The sequence below is a fragment of the Schistocerca nitens genome, chromosome 7 (assembly GCF_023898315.1).
Source record: "Schistocerca nitens isolate TAMUIC-IGC-003100 chromosome 7, iqSchNite1.1, whole genome shotgun sequence".
In the NCBI taxonomy this organism is placed as follows: Eukaryota; Metazoa; Arthropoda; class Insecta; order Orthoptera; family Acrididae; genus Schistocerca; species Schistocerca nitens.
The window spans coordinates 188,745,838-188,760,259 of NC_064620.1; the positions used below are offsets into that span (position 1 = coordinate 188,745,838).

Sequence of the window (14,422 nt, forward strand, 5' to 3'; positions counted from 1 at the left end):
CTGCAAACAGATTTCCTGTTCCATTTCCCCAATCCTCCCATCACCCCCCAAGAGTCAACTACAAAAGATTGCCATATTTGTCACACAGTACCACAATGGACTGGAACAGCTGAACCGCAACCTTCAGCAAGGCTTTAATTATTTATCGTAACGTCTTGATATGGCAGACATCCTAACCAAGATCCTTCCCATCCCTCCTAAATAGGTGTTCCATCACAACCCCCACAACATCCTATTCCATCCCTGTGCCACTCCCAATCCCAAACCCTTGCCATAGGGATTTTATCTTTGTGGAAGACCCAGCTGCAATTGCTGCCCAGTCCATCTTACGAAAGTAGCCATGTCTTATACCAGTAATGCTGCAGCCATTGCCTAGCTTTTTGTGTTGGTGTGACTACCAACTATTTGTGCTCCAGAACAAACAGCCACCAGTGGACTGTGACCAAGAGCAAAGTAGACCATGTTGTGGCACAACAGGCACTTAAACATAGCATGCTTGATTTCAGTGGCTGCTTCACAACCTGGGCCATGTGGATCGTCCCCTCCACCACCAACATTTCTGAAAGGTGCAGAAGGGAGTTACCCTTACAACTCATTCACCACTCACAAAATTATCTTTGTCTCAATCTGTGGTAACCTACTGTCCTCACATCTACCACCCAACAGTTTCTGCCCCCTCTGTCCTATTACCTGTTCCCTTCTCAAATCCCTCACCTTTATGGTGTGGCGCCTTCTGCCAGTGCACCCATCTGTCCTTTTCCCTACCTTGGTCCTCTCCATTTCCAACCCCCCACCCCCCTCCCTTAGTCTTTTACCTCACAGTCTTGTCAGACCGTTGCCCCTGCACTCCCTGCCAGACTGCACTCTCCCACCCAAGATTGCTATTCACATGACAACCGCATTCTGGTCAGAGCTGCTAGTGGTAACTGTTGTGTGCATTAGGTGTGTTTGCTTGCATTGTATGTATGTGTGTGTGTGTGTGTGTGTTTTCCTTGCTGAAGAAGGCTTTCACGAAAAGCTATGTGTAATAGTGTTTTTGTTGTGCCTGTCTGTGGCTTGGTGGGTTATCTTTAGGCGGAGTAGCAACCTATCCTTTTCCTAATATTGTTGTTGATATTTTAACTTGGAGTTGCCATTAAATTATATTATAATATTCTTACTGTGCTTAGATTTTGGTTGATTCATCTGCATTCAGTATTTTTATCCTGTTTTATTGAGTTCATCTGATGTAGCTTTGAGTCATTAATCAGTCTTATAGCACTTCCATGTTCAGTACAGCTTCACCTTACTTCACCGACAAGAGCTTATGATTAGAAATGCATAATAAAGTTGGATTGTTGGTCTGTGCTCTTTTACTTTACTGCTAGAGGTGCACTTTATTTTTCCAGGTGATAATCAAAATGACCAACTCTTGTATTTACTTACTTTAATACTAATAATATTAAATTAAAGTGACTGCTAATTTTTGAACTTTGATAGCAATTTTGTGTCTGTCAGTTTCAAATGTAGAATAAATGCAGCACACTTCGAGCCACAAGAACTGCTTATAACTTAGAGACAAATGGGGTCCTTGGCAGACACAACCCCTAGAACGGATGGTAGTAGTAAAAATAAATGAAAGCCACCACTCCTAGTTTTCCTAATCATAGGTTTCTGTTTGTAACAAGTTGAAAGGAAATGTGGGATCCATCATGCATAAAAAAGTGCTTCTTTGTTAGCACACCTGCTTTGATAACTTGTTTGCTTGGTAAATTAATGTGAGACCAACAAATGAAGGAGCAAGAGATGACTAGTTTAGCTTCAGGTTTAAAGTGTATTGTGGGACCCCATTAATTTGTCTACTTCATCACTAAAACTATCCTCTTAATGAGCAAATATATCTACATTTACATTTACATCAATACTTTGCAACCCACTGTGAAGTATATGTAGTGGTAAGTATTAGGGCTTCTTCATGTTCCATTCACATATGGAACAAAGGAAGAGTAGTTGTTCAAATGCCTGTGTGCACAATGTAATTTGTGTAATGTTGTGATTTCTATTGGAGTGACACATAAGTGATTGGAGTATATTCCCAGATTCATCACATAAAACTGGTTCCTGAAGTTTTGTAAGTAGGCATTCCCAGGATGGTTTGTGGCTTTCTTCAAGAATCAGTCAGTTCAGTTTCTTCTTCATCATCATCATCATCTTCATGACACACTGCCATGGGTCATAAAAATGCTGCACATCTTTGTATATGTTCAATATCTCCTATTTGGAATGTCTGCAGTGTCCTTCATGTACAAAATGAATAGCAAGGGTTCCAACATGCTTTGAAATTACTTCTGCATCTGTCAATGACTTCCAGCCAAGATAACATGCATTGTCCTACATACCAAGTCCTCAATCCAGTCACAGAGTTTTCTTGGTACCCTACATGACTGTATTTTTTGTTATAAGCATATGTGTCGTACTGAGTCAAATGACTTTCTGAAGTCAGGAAAAACTGTATCTATCTGTGTTTATGGCTGTCTTGGTCTATGGCTTTCAGAATGGCATTGATATGGCTTTCAGAGTGGCATGTGAAAAGAGCTGGAGTTAGATTTCACATGATTAGTGTTCAAAATTCATGCTCGTTGGCATGGAGGAGGTCAGTGTATTAGACATACATTGTTCCTTTTGTGCTCAGAATATATTCTAGATTCTGGAATAAATGGACGTTAAGACTACTGGACAGTAGTTTTGTGGGCTCCATTTGCTTCCCTTCTTGTAGATCGATGCAACCTGCATTTTGTCAAACTGCCAACCACAGTTTTTGTTCAAAGTGCCTACAATATATTATGGTTAAAAAAGGAGCTAACTTCTATGTAAGTTTTATACAGAATGTAATAGGGTCTGCTTGGGAAGGTTCATTTAGTTTTAGTTATTTCAATTGTTTATCAACATCACATATTTGTAGTGGTGTGAGGATTAGATTGATACAATACTCCTGGATTTTCCTTTGTAAGGAAACATTTGAAAACTGAGTTCAGCATTTTTACTTTTAATTTGCTATCCCCAATTTTGGTTCATATATTGTCTGCAGGTGTCTGAACACTAACTTTAATACCACCAACAGTCTTTAGATGTGACCAGAATTTCTTTGGCATTTGTTAGAAGTCTTTCAGTAATATACTGCTGTGCTAATCGTAGAAGGTTGCGTTCATTGCCCTTGTCAGAGTGCAGTGCCCTTCAGTCAGCCTTTTCTTGTCTATAGCCCAATACTTTGTTTCATGCCTATTACACATTAGTCTCAATTTCTTTATAAGCGACTTTGCAGTGACTGTATACCACGAGTGGTCCCTCCCGTTTTAAGTGTTCTACTGGTGACAAGAGCATGGTCACTCTTCTTCTGTACCTGAGCCAGAGTTCTTCTCTGTGCTCTTGTCCAGCGCTACATGTTTCAAGTTCCTCATCATGATATGACACAAGTGCTGAACATGTAAATCCTTCTACATGTTTCAGTTGCCCTTAATATTTTGATAATCACTGTTGCTACAAATGCCTCATGGTCATTGATACCAGTAAACATATAAATCCTTCTACATGTTTCAGTTGCCCTTTATATTTTGACAATCACTGTTGCTACAAATGCCTCATGGCCACTGGTACCAGTTTCGATGTGGATATCCTTAAAGAGGGTCAAGTCTACATGTCACCATTAGATCCAGTATATTTGTTTCTTGAGTGGTCTTCTAGACTATCTGTTCTACATTAAGAGAAGTCATTTAGATACATCTCATAGGGTGGCTTATCAGACCCATTATTTACAACCCATAATCATCCCAATTGATTGTTGGATGATTAAAGTCACCTCAAGTGATGACAGTATGATTCAAAAACTGACATACTAGCAAGCTTAGATCTTCTCTAAAGTTTTAATTACATGCACAAATGAATCAGGCAGTCGATAGAAGGACCCAGTTACAAGTCTTTGCCCACTCTTGATTCTGAGTCTTGTCTAAATTTCTTACATGAAGCATCAAAATCTGTCTTGGAGTGATTTGAGTTTGTTGTCTACTATAACAAATATGCCACCTCCATTTCCCAAAATTGTTTCAAATGGCTCTAAGCACTATGGGACTCAACATCTGAGGTGCTCAGTCCCCTTGACTTAGAATTACTTAAACCTAACTAACCTAAGGACATCACACACATCCATGCCTGAAGCAGGATTTGAACCTGTGACTGTAGCAGCAGTGCAGTTCTGGACTGAAGTATCTAGAACCGCTCAGCCACAGTGGCTGGCTCCATTTGGCAGTTAACTACTCTCACTTGTAGTGGGCATTCTTTCAGTCCTTACCTTTGTGTCAGAAGGCGTAAAAGTTGAATGCATGCCAGAGGGTATGGACCTAGATACCCACTAGGGATCTCTGTGCTCTGGCATGTGCCTGCGCCACAAGCCTTGCCTTGTGAGTGCACCACTCTCCATACCATGTGAAATTCATGGCCAATTGCATTTCCCACTGTCATGTATTTAGGTGGCCAAGTGGCACTATCCTGGCAGTCTGGTACTCGCCCTAATTTGCGTGTGCATCTCAGCTGTTCTGTGTTCCAGTTGTGTGTGTTGAGATACATTGTTTGAAGTGTATGTGTTGAGGTACATTGTTTGAAGTCTTCCTCTGTTGTTGTCTCACCATGTTTACCACCTCAGTTCTTGCTTCTTGCCTTGTGTTGTGTCTGGTCAGTTGTAGTGTCTGCCATCCCCTACTTGTTCATCTGTCCTGTTTGTTTATTGTTAGTGATACTTCTAGCGGCTCCTCCACCTGGCAGCTTCACGTTTCCATTCTCTGCCATGCGCTGTCCACCGGCGCTCTCGGTTATAACACTTACACTTATACTTCTGGGTCATACAGGTGTCATCATTCTGGACTGGACAGAGAGTTGCTTAATCTAAAAAAACCTTGTGTGTACCCCATATGCAGACAGCTACCCATGTAGCAGCTTCAGTGTAATGCACATCTGACCCATTTAGGTGTATCCTACAGTTCACAAATTTATGATGCAAGCCTGGGAAGTCACTGCCTAGCTTGTCACAGGACCTTTGAAGACTCTGCTTCAAGTCTTGTGATGACACTCCCTGCTTTATTTCTTTGTTTGTTGTCCTCGGTGTTGACGTACCGGCTGAAAAAATAGGGGATGGAAGTGCAGTACTGTCTACTGTAAATGATGTAGCGGACAGGTGCACATTTGCGTTTCACAGTCTTTTACTTTCCACAGTCCCCCATATACATAGCTAATACAGCCAGTGCACTATTCTTTAACTTTCAATAAGCCTCATCAATAGGTTGCAGGTGAACATCCACATACTGCTACAGTAGTTTACTGTTGAACACCTACGAACAGTAGAAAACATAACCACAAAGTTGATAGTTATTGGAGAATAGGAAGGCACGTATGGAGCAGACACTGTCATTGTTTTAATACATGGCCTAATTGTGTAACACTTATTTCACAGTTAAGTTGAAGCATTGTTGTTGTTCTAACCAACACAGGTTCCTCATCTGAAACTCGGCCATTGACTGTCTGACTTGGGACCAAAAATCGGGCCTTTATATATCCCCACAATAATAGGTGCCGAAACTACACATTGTTTGAAGTCAAATTTACAGAAATTACAATTAAAACTTTACTCATTAAATTAACTGAATACATTGAAAAATTCATTCCTTTTAACAGTTTCTTCCACTACAAGGTTTAAGCTGACTCATTTATCTAAATCATGAAATTAACAAATATCATTATGCAAAAATAACTTGGACAAACTATTAATTACTTTGGAATTAGAGCCGGCTTTGTTAACATGTTTTCGAATAGAGCCAAATAGAACCTTTCAGAATACTGTTAGCTGTTCCTCCTAATGTTTATAATTAGTACAGAATTTATATTTGTTTATGCCAACAATAGATTTTAAGTTACAAAACAACTGCTGATTCACCATATAATGAAAGATACTAACTAAGAATAGTCAAAATAAATTAGGAAATCAATTATACATAAAACTGCACAAAATTAGATCTGGTGTTATATTCTTTAAAAACTGTGGACTAACCTTTCTCTTTTATGGAAATACAATTATACTCATGTATGTTAATGGTAATTAGTTAAACTTCATGGGCAAGGGTGGCTTCTCAACCTCCTTTGGCAGTCACTGGAATGATTCAAGTCCGAACTTGGAGCTCAGATGACAGACACCATTTTTATCAATGTGTGTCACAATCAGCACTCACATATAATCAGCAGTTGGTTGCAAGCTGTTCCATCAGTGGTTGCTGGAACAGCCTCTTCAATATGTTAAGAATTATGCCCCCAGGTGTTCACACTGAGTGCACCTGGTATTCCTACCCATCCGTGGCTGCCTTTCCCCAATAGGCTACCATTATTTACCATATATTTGAACAGCCAACAAGTAGTATAATCTGCCCTTTTGCATTTATCTCTCTTTTACACAGGAGTCAGCACATTTCTCAACAGGTGAAGTGAGTCTCTCTGGCTCAGTTCGGTTTCAGTGGAAGACTGTGCCTCAAATTTGTTGTTAGAGAGATAGATGTACACACTGAGTCTGTCTGGTTCCTGTTTCTGTTATGCAAGGTACTTAGTCCTATCACTGACACACCACTCATAGTAAAATGGACAAGAAATCCTGTACTCCGTATAGAGGATATAGTACCAGAGTAGTTGAGGATTTCCAGCCTCTTATAAATATCAATAAACTCATCCCACATCCAAGAGCAGCATTTGCAGTGGGGCTTCATCGCGGCTGGTGCAATGTTTTACAGAACAGTAAACAAATAACTTTAAACTGTCTGATTCTCTTTTAATTTCTGCATCTGTTAAGCTGAAAGTATTACCAGTCTTCCCTAAAAACTGAAGCAATCGACACACAAAACAATATTTCTATTAAGACACAAAAAAACCTGAGAGACTAGGTATAATTTACTGCATTTTTTGAGGTTATAGTCACTAAAAATTTCGAAAATAGTGTTAAATTATGATAAATGCAGAAAATATACACTCCAGTTAAGGGAGAAGGCTAAATTTAGTACAACATGTTAGTTATAATATGTGCTATAATAAGTGTAAATTTATGATGAAATATGTTACACACAATATTTGTAACTCCTAAAAATTCTCAAAAATTTACATTTATTCACGAAGATATACAGTGAAATTTGACGTTTAAGATTTTATTGAACAGGAATGCTCTTGATAAAATTATATAAAACACATATTTAGTTTAAAAAGTGTTATACTAGAAAATACAGGGTGGTCAGAAAGTCATTTTACACTTGAACTAAATGTAACAGTGCCAGATCCACATCCAGATCTATATCTATACTCTCCAAACCATTATGAAGCACGTGCAAACGGTACATCCCATTACCAGTAATTAAGAGTTTCTTCCCATTTCATTCAAGTATTGAGCATGGGAAAAATGACATTTAAATGCCTCTGTTTGTGCTGTAATTAACATAAACTTGTCCTTATGTGGGCAATAAGTAGGGGTTGTAGTACATTGCATCATTCCAGTGCCTTCATTTAAAGCCGGTTCCTGAACTCTTGTAAGTAGGCTTTCTCGAGATAGTTTGTCTGTCTTCAAGAGTCTGCCAGTTTAATTTCTTCAGCATCTCTGTGACACTCTCCCATGGGTTAAATAAACCTGTGACCATTCGTGCGAGTCCCACACACTTAAAGAGTAAGATGGGTGACAGAAGTGATTTGTATGCAATCTCCTTTGTATATTGATGACATTTTCCCAGCATTCCACAAATTAATGGAATTTACCACCTGCCTTACCCATGACTGAGCCTTTGTGATCATTACATTTCATATCCCTACAATGTGTTACACTCAGGTATTTGTAGGAGTTATCCAATTCCAACTGCGACCCATTGATATTATAGCCATAGGATAGTTTTTTAATCTGATAGTAAAATATGAAAGTTTTGGACCTTCTGTTCTGATGATTGATATGACAACAGTGCTCTTCATGTGAACTGCAAAATGTGTGGGTCCATGAATGGAAGCACAAAAATGAAAATATGACACAGTTGATAGATTTGCTTTTGTGAATAGTTAGGTAAGGAGCCACTCAATTGTCAGGCTCTGATTATGTGAGAGTAGAAAGCTTTACACCTGGGATGTGCTTTGGATGCCCCAGCTTTAGTCGTTCATCAGCCTGAAAAGAAACATATGCTCAAGTTAGTGTGTAGATATGATGCTACTCAACCAGAAAGCTATAAATATTATTAATGTTACAATGAAATAATTGCTTTTCAAATAATAAATTTCTGCGTGTTATATTTTTTAATTAAATCTCTAAAACTTCAAAATTTGTAAATCACTTGTTGCATATTTAACAGATTGTATAAGAAAAAATTTCACTGTAAAACAATTTAAAAAATCTCACTTTCCTATTGTGTTCAAATAAATGATGACATAGCAAACTTTGCTTGAGAAATATTATGTATATGTCTTTGTGAAAAATCAAAACTGACAGTAACGCTTACATTAACTAGAAAAAGTTAAAGAAATGTTATCCCATTACACCACGTATATCACGTAATTCATCTGTAAACATGTATTGTGAACTACTAATTCAGAACTGCATCATATGGTATAATTTGTGGTTGGTATCAGCCTGTTCATTTTTTAAAAATAATCCTATTCCCTAGTGCATTGTACACTGCTTCTATTAACTTAGTTAATTTATGGAATTTGTAGAGTACAGCCATGTATTCAATTTCTTATTCATGTATAATTTATTTAAACAGACAAGCAGAATACCAGCAGTAGATTTAAACTTGTGTGAAGTAGCTTATGCAAATGATTACTTACAATTTCAATGTATCTGGCATGTATGTAGCACTCAGTGGTATTGCAGTTAAAAAAGACTGTAATCGGAAAAGTGATAACACTGAGGCACTCTGCATTAAGGATTCAGTTACTGTTTCTAATATGCTCTTTGAAAAATGATAGTGGAACTAGTAACAACAGTGATGTTTCTTATTGTCACTCATAATAACCGTTATGATAACCTTCCATATTTTTCCAGTACTTTATTACTTTTTAAAAATCAGATAAATTTGTACACTCATCTTCTTATTTAAATTTCTTTTTTATGTATTAAAAGTGAATTTATCATCAGATTTGTGTGTGACATGTGTCCAAAAATTTAAGATTACTGACTATGGCTTTTTAATACAGGAATTGTTCCTGCAACAGAGGAGAGCTGAGAAATGGGAGCCATATGTTGAATTTGTGGATGACCTTGTGTTTGAAGGATTACAGGCAACACTTATATGCAGGTAAGGAATTTGTATTTACAGTGAAATGAACAAATAGTCAAATTTTCTAACACTGTAAGGCTTAGTTAAAAACATGGAAAAGGTCTAGTTAAATGCCTTTTTCACCTTTCTCTTTAACAGATTTATTTATTAATGCTGGAAAGATGAGGACCATTAGGCCTCCTACATTTTAGCTAGACTTTCTTCCTATTTTACATTACATCCATTATGGCAGACAGGTTACGTCATACCTTTAGTATGGAACCCAACACTTAGAAGTAGTTATGACAGAAATAGTGAAGACAGTAATGGCTGTAGCAGAAAAACTAACAGTTTATGTTTGTTTACAAAAAGCAGAATAATACAAATTAATTACAGATGTTCAGATTTAATTGTGAGCTGTGACAACAATAGATATGAGAGTGGGGAGGGGAGAGAGAGGGAGAGAGAGAGGTAGAACACAAGTAAGGGAAGAGATAAACACGCTACGGTCGCAGGTTCGAATCCTGCCTCGGGCATGGATGTGTGTGATGTCCTTAGGTTAGTTAGGTTTAAGTAGTTCTAAGTCCTAGGGGACTGATGACCTCAGATGTTGAGTCCCATAGTGCTCAGAGCCATTTTTGAAGAGATAAACGAATAATGTCACTGACTGGGAAATGAAGAGAGAAAATGGCATGACTGAGGTGGTGTGATGAATATTTAATTCACCTGTTTAACAGGTAGAAATCAAAAATATCCTTGCAAAAAAAAATTTAATATGACTAGAGGAAGTGCTTCAACAATTTTTAAAATTCAGCAGGATATTAAATTGTGCATGGAGGTCAGGGTAGATTGTGGCAGAGTGAACAGAATCTCATCAAGGAGAAAATGGCAAATGTAACACAGCATGAAAGCCAGTCACAGATGAGTTAAAGAATTTCACTACAGACAATACCACAAATATTCAAAAATGTGTTCAGGCAAGCTAAAATAATACTTTACATTGAGAGGTTATTAAATTTGAGAGATGAAATACTGAAGGCAGCAGAGAAACAACTGGGCAAAATGCCCAGTAGGCATCCTTGGATAACAACCAAGATATTACATTGAATTGATGAAATGAGAATATATAAAAATGTAGGAAACAAAAAAAGCCAAGAGAGAAACAGAAATCTAAAAGAATGAGGTTGGCGGAAGCTGCAAAATGGCAATCCAGGAATGATAGAAGAATAATGCAAACCTGTAGAAACCTCCATAATTTTAAGAAAGGTAGATGCTGCAAACAGATGCCGGCCGCTGGTGGCCGAGCGGTTCTGGCGCTACAGTCTGGAACCACGCGACCGCTACGGTCGCAGGTTCGAATCCTGCCTTGGGCTTGGATGTGTGTGTTGTCCTTAGGTTAGTTAGGTTTAAGTAGTTCTAAGTTCTAGGGGACTTATGACCTCAGCAGTTGAGTCCCATAGTGCTCAGAGCCATTTGAACCATTTTTTTTTTTTGCAAACAGAGGGGGGGGGGGGGGCATGGAGGGGGCAGGGGGGGGGTCACACCTGTGAAGAAGAGAGTAGTAGCTCTATGGATATCAAGAGCTGAGACAGGGTGCCAGTGCTAAGCAAAGAAGGGTAGGCTGAAATGTACAAGAAATTTATAGGCGGAGAAGAAATGGATGAAGATGAAATGGAGAACATTACACTGCAAGAAGAGTTTGACAGCATATGGAAAGACATAATTGAAACAAAGACAATTGGAGTAAAGCAAAATCCTTAAAATTGTCAAACTCTTTGGGAAAACCAGTCACAACAAAACTGTTCCATCTAGTATGCGAAATATATATGGCAGGGGAAAGACCCAAAGTCATTAAGAAAAATATAAGAATCCCTAATAGGAAAGAAGACAGTTGCTGACAGGTATGAATATTATCAGTCAGCTTAGTAAGTCATGCTTTCAAAACTAACATGAGTTATCTACAGAAGTGAAGATGTGAATTGGGAAGGAGAGGAAGAACAGAGGAAGAGGAAATTGTGGAGAGGAGAATGTAAGTTAAAAATAAAGTTTCTGCGGGCAGTGGGGTGGGGGGGGGGGTTGGGGGGGGGTGGGGGGGGGTGCACAGGGGATGTGGACACGGTTATAGGTGGATGTAGGACAGAGTCTTAACAGAAATTGAGACAAGGAGGATTACAGGATCAAATCTTGTATTTCAAGGAAGACTTCTGTCTACATAATTCACCAGAGAAGCTGATGGTGGTGGTGGTGGTGGTGGTAGTGGTGGAGGAGGAGGAGGAGCTGGAGGTGGGAGGGGAGGTTAGATCCAGAGGATATACATTGCAGAGCAGACATTGAAATTAGCCATGTTGTGCTCACAGCATGTTTTGCTACTGGAAGTTCATCTTTTTTCTTGATCACAGTTTGGCACTGGCACTTCATCTGGATGCACAGTTAGTTGGTGGTCATGTACATATAAAAGATGTGCAAAAGTTACACCAGAACTGGTACATAACTGCTTTCACAGATGGCCTGTCATTTAATGATGTGAAAAGTGATTGGGAGCAGGTGTGACATAAGGAAGGACAGGGATATTTCAGAGGTTGGATGATTTGTCAAATACTCCTTTGGGAGATATGGAAAGCATTGTGGATAGGATGTTAATAATTTCCAGGAATGATAGTAACTAGTTAAAGCCCTGGTGAAGGATACGGTTAAGACATTCCAGTCTGGTGTGTATTGGTTTATACAGTTGTTTGTAGAATAAGAGCAAGTATAGTTATGGCACAGGAGATATGTCCAGTGACTAGGTTTGGAAGGTAGTGCTTTCCTGTGAAGGCCATTGTAAGACCTTTTGGCATACTGGGCAAGGGTTTGCTGATCACTGCACTACAAGCAGGTGTAGTGTGGGGAACAGAGTTTTTAGTGTGCTATCAGCATGGAGGTACTGTTGGTTTGTTGGGCTGATATGAACAGGTGCTTTTTTTTGGTATCTGGAGAGAAGAAAGGTGACTGAAATATCTGTGGAGTTGAGGTTTTTACTGGATAGGTTTGACAAGAGTGTGCTGGGTTTGTTTGAGGTCTGGAGTTTATGGGGCATTGGGAAGGCATTTTGGGGAATGTGGTAGATGAAAGGAGTCAGTAAGGTAGGGTATGGAGGCTCTTGAAAGGTTGACGGGGGGTTTCACTGGGGCTAAAGTAAGTATTTATGGATAGTGGTATTACGAGATGGGAATAGGATGACAGTAAATTGAAAAAGTTTTGGAAATGGTGTTTAAAGAACTCTTCCAGTTATAGAAGGGCAAGAATTTTAATTTGGGAAAAGATGGTACAGGTAAGTGGGGTTTCATGATCTTGTGGAGAGAGCAGAGGTGGTATGGGGATTTAGGGTCATTGTGAAAGGAATAGCAGCAGAACAGAGAATCAGTATTCACATGTGGACATACTATGAAGGTACTGTCAAATGTGAACAATTTACCACTGTCTTGAAACAGTGATAGAAAGGATAAAATGTAATTTGTAGTTGATTATGCAGCAGAGGAAGATGAATTTAACTACTACAAGATTAGCATACAAAACAATAATTCAGTTAAAAAAATTGTTTGCTGTATGACACTGGTTGTAATATTTATAATCAGGATTGAAGAACAAAGATGGCCATGAAGGTATGTGAGTAACATAATCAAGGAACAGAGATAATTACTGTGCTTAGTATTACAGAAGGGTAGATAATTTAGAGGAAAAATAAAAAAATAATTGCATAGGTGATAGTAATAACAAAAATTATCACTCTACAATAGTTAAAAATAAGGTAGCAAAGAAAAAAGGCGTAGGCACAAGTGCAAAATAATAAAAGAGTTTTTAACAGTGCAAATAGTTTTATTTCATGTAGTTCCATTGTCATGTTTGTAATCATTTTCTTGCCAGCTACAGTATTTATGGTCTAAATCTAGGAAAGAATTTGCCTCTTGTCAGTTATCTGCGGAGATTTGTTGGCAAATTATAAGATGCAACTCTGTGAGAATTTTATGATTGATTGATTATTTTATTGGTCCATTTCACTAGTCAATTTTTGTAAGATGATCAGATTGGACAACATGAATTAATGTGCTGATTATGAAATGTAGAAGGATGGTTTGAAAAGTTTTTGGAACAGAATAGAGAAAAAGTACTTTCATCACTGAAACTTTTTTTTATTTTGCAATGTAGTCTCCTTGTAGATTAATGCACTAGGTCCAGTGGTGTTCCAGTGCTTTGATCCCATCTCAAAAATGAGTTTCTCCAAGCCTGAAAAATAGTTGTCAACTCTGGCTATCATTTCTTTGAAGTGAATCTTTGTCCACCAAGGAAAATTTTCAATTTTGGGAAGAGATGGAATTCAGTCAGAGCCATATCAAGTGAATAAGGCAAGTGTGGCAACAATTCATACACTAGTTCGTGTAATTTTACCAAGGCGATGGCGCATTTTTTTGATCCAGTGCAAAGAGTCACAGCACCCATCTTGCAGATAATTTTTGTCATTTCTAATTCTTCAGTTAAAATGTGATATAACCTTCCAGATGATATCTGGCAAGCGTGAGCAATTTCACTCACTTTCAATCGACAATCCTCCATGACCATTTTGTGCACATTTGCAATGATTTTTGGAGTAGTGTCACATCTTGGCCGACCACTGTGTGGATCATCATCTAAGCTCTCCTGACCAAATTTAAATTCATTTGTCCACTTTGCAACAGTTGAATATGAAGGAGCAGAGTCTCCAGTGTATTCTGGAAATTGGCATGAATGTCCTTTACTTTCATACCTTTCTTTACGGAGTACTTAATCACTGTTCATATCTCGATTTTTTTCCATCTTCACAAATCACTACGTGGGAGCAACAACAGAGCCATGTCACTGCTACAGCTGTCTTCCAAGAGCACTGATGTAGTACGTGTTTACAAGTAACAGTCCAATGAATATCACGTGAACAACTCGTTGCGCTAGCACTGACTTCTCGTGGTGATTCTGAGAACTTTTCAAACCACCCTCATATATCTACTGCAATATAAATAAGTTTACATACATAAAACTGTAAGCAAATGGTTACATACAGATTATTGTTTTCATGCTCTTCTCATGAACTTATAACAGTTTTGTAGTTAAAAAGCAAGAGG

General features: G+C 38.4%; 1 protein-coding gene across 1 annotated transcript in view; it reads left to right on the forward strand.

Annotated features, from left to right (window-relative positions):
- LOC126195528 (dynein beta chain, ciliary-like) overlaps positions 1–14,422 on the forward strand; it is a 930,907-nt gene that overhangs the window by 250,204 nt on the left and 666,281 nt on the right. The window contains exon 19 of the mRNA XM_049934154.1: positions 9,229–9,329. Within this exon, the coding sequence (XP_049790111.1) occupies positions 9,229–9,329 (101 nt within the window). The remainder of the gene's footprint in view (positions 1–9,228; positions 9,330–14,422) is intronic.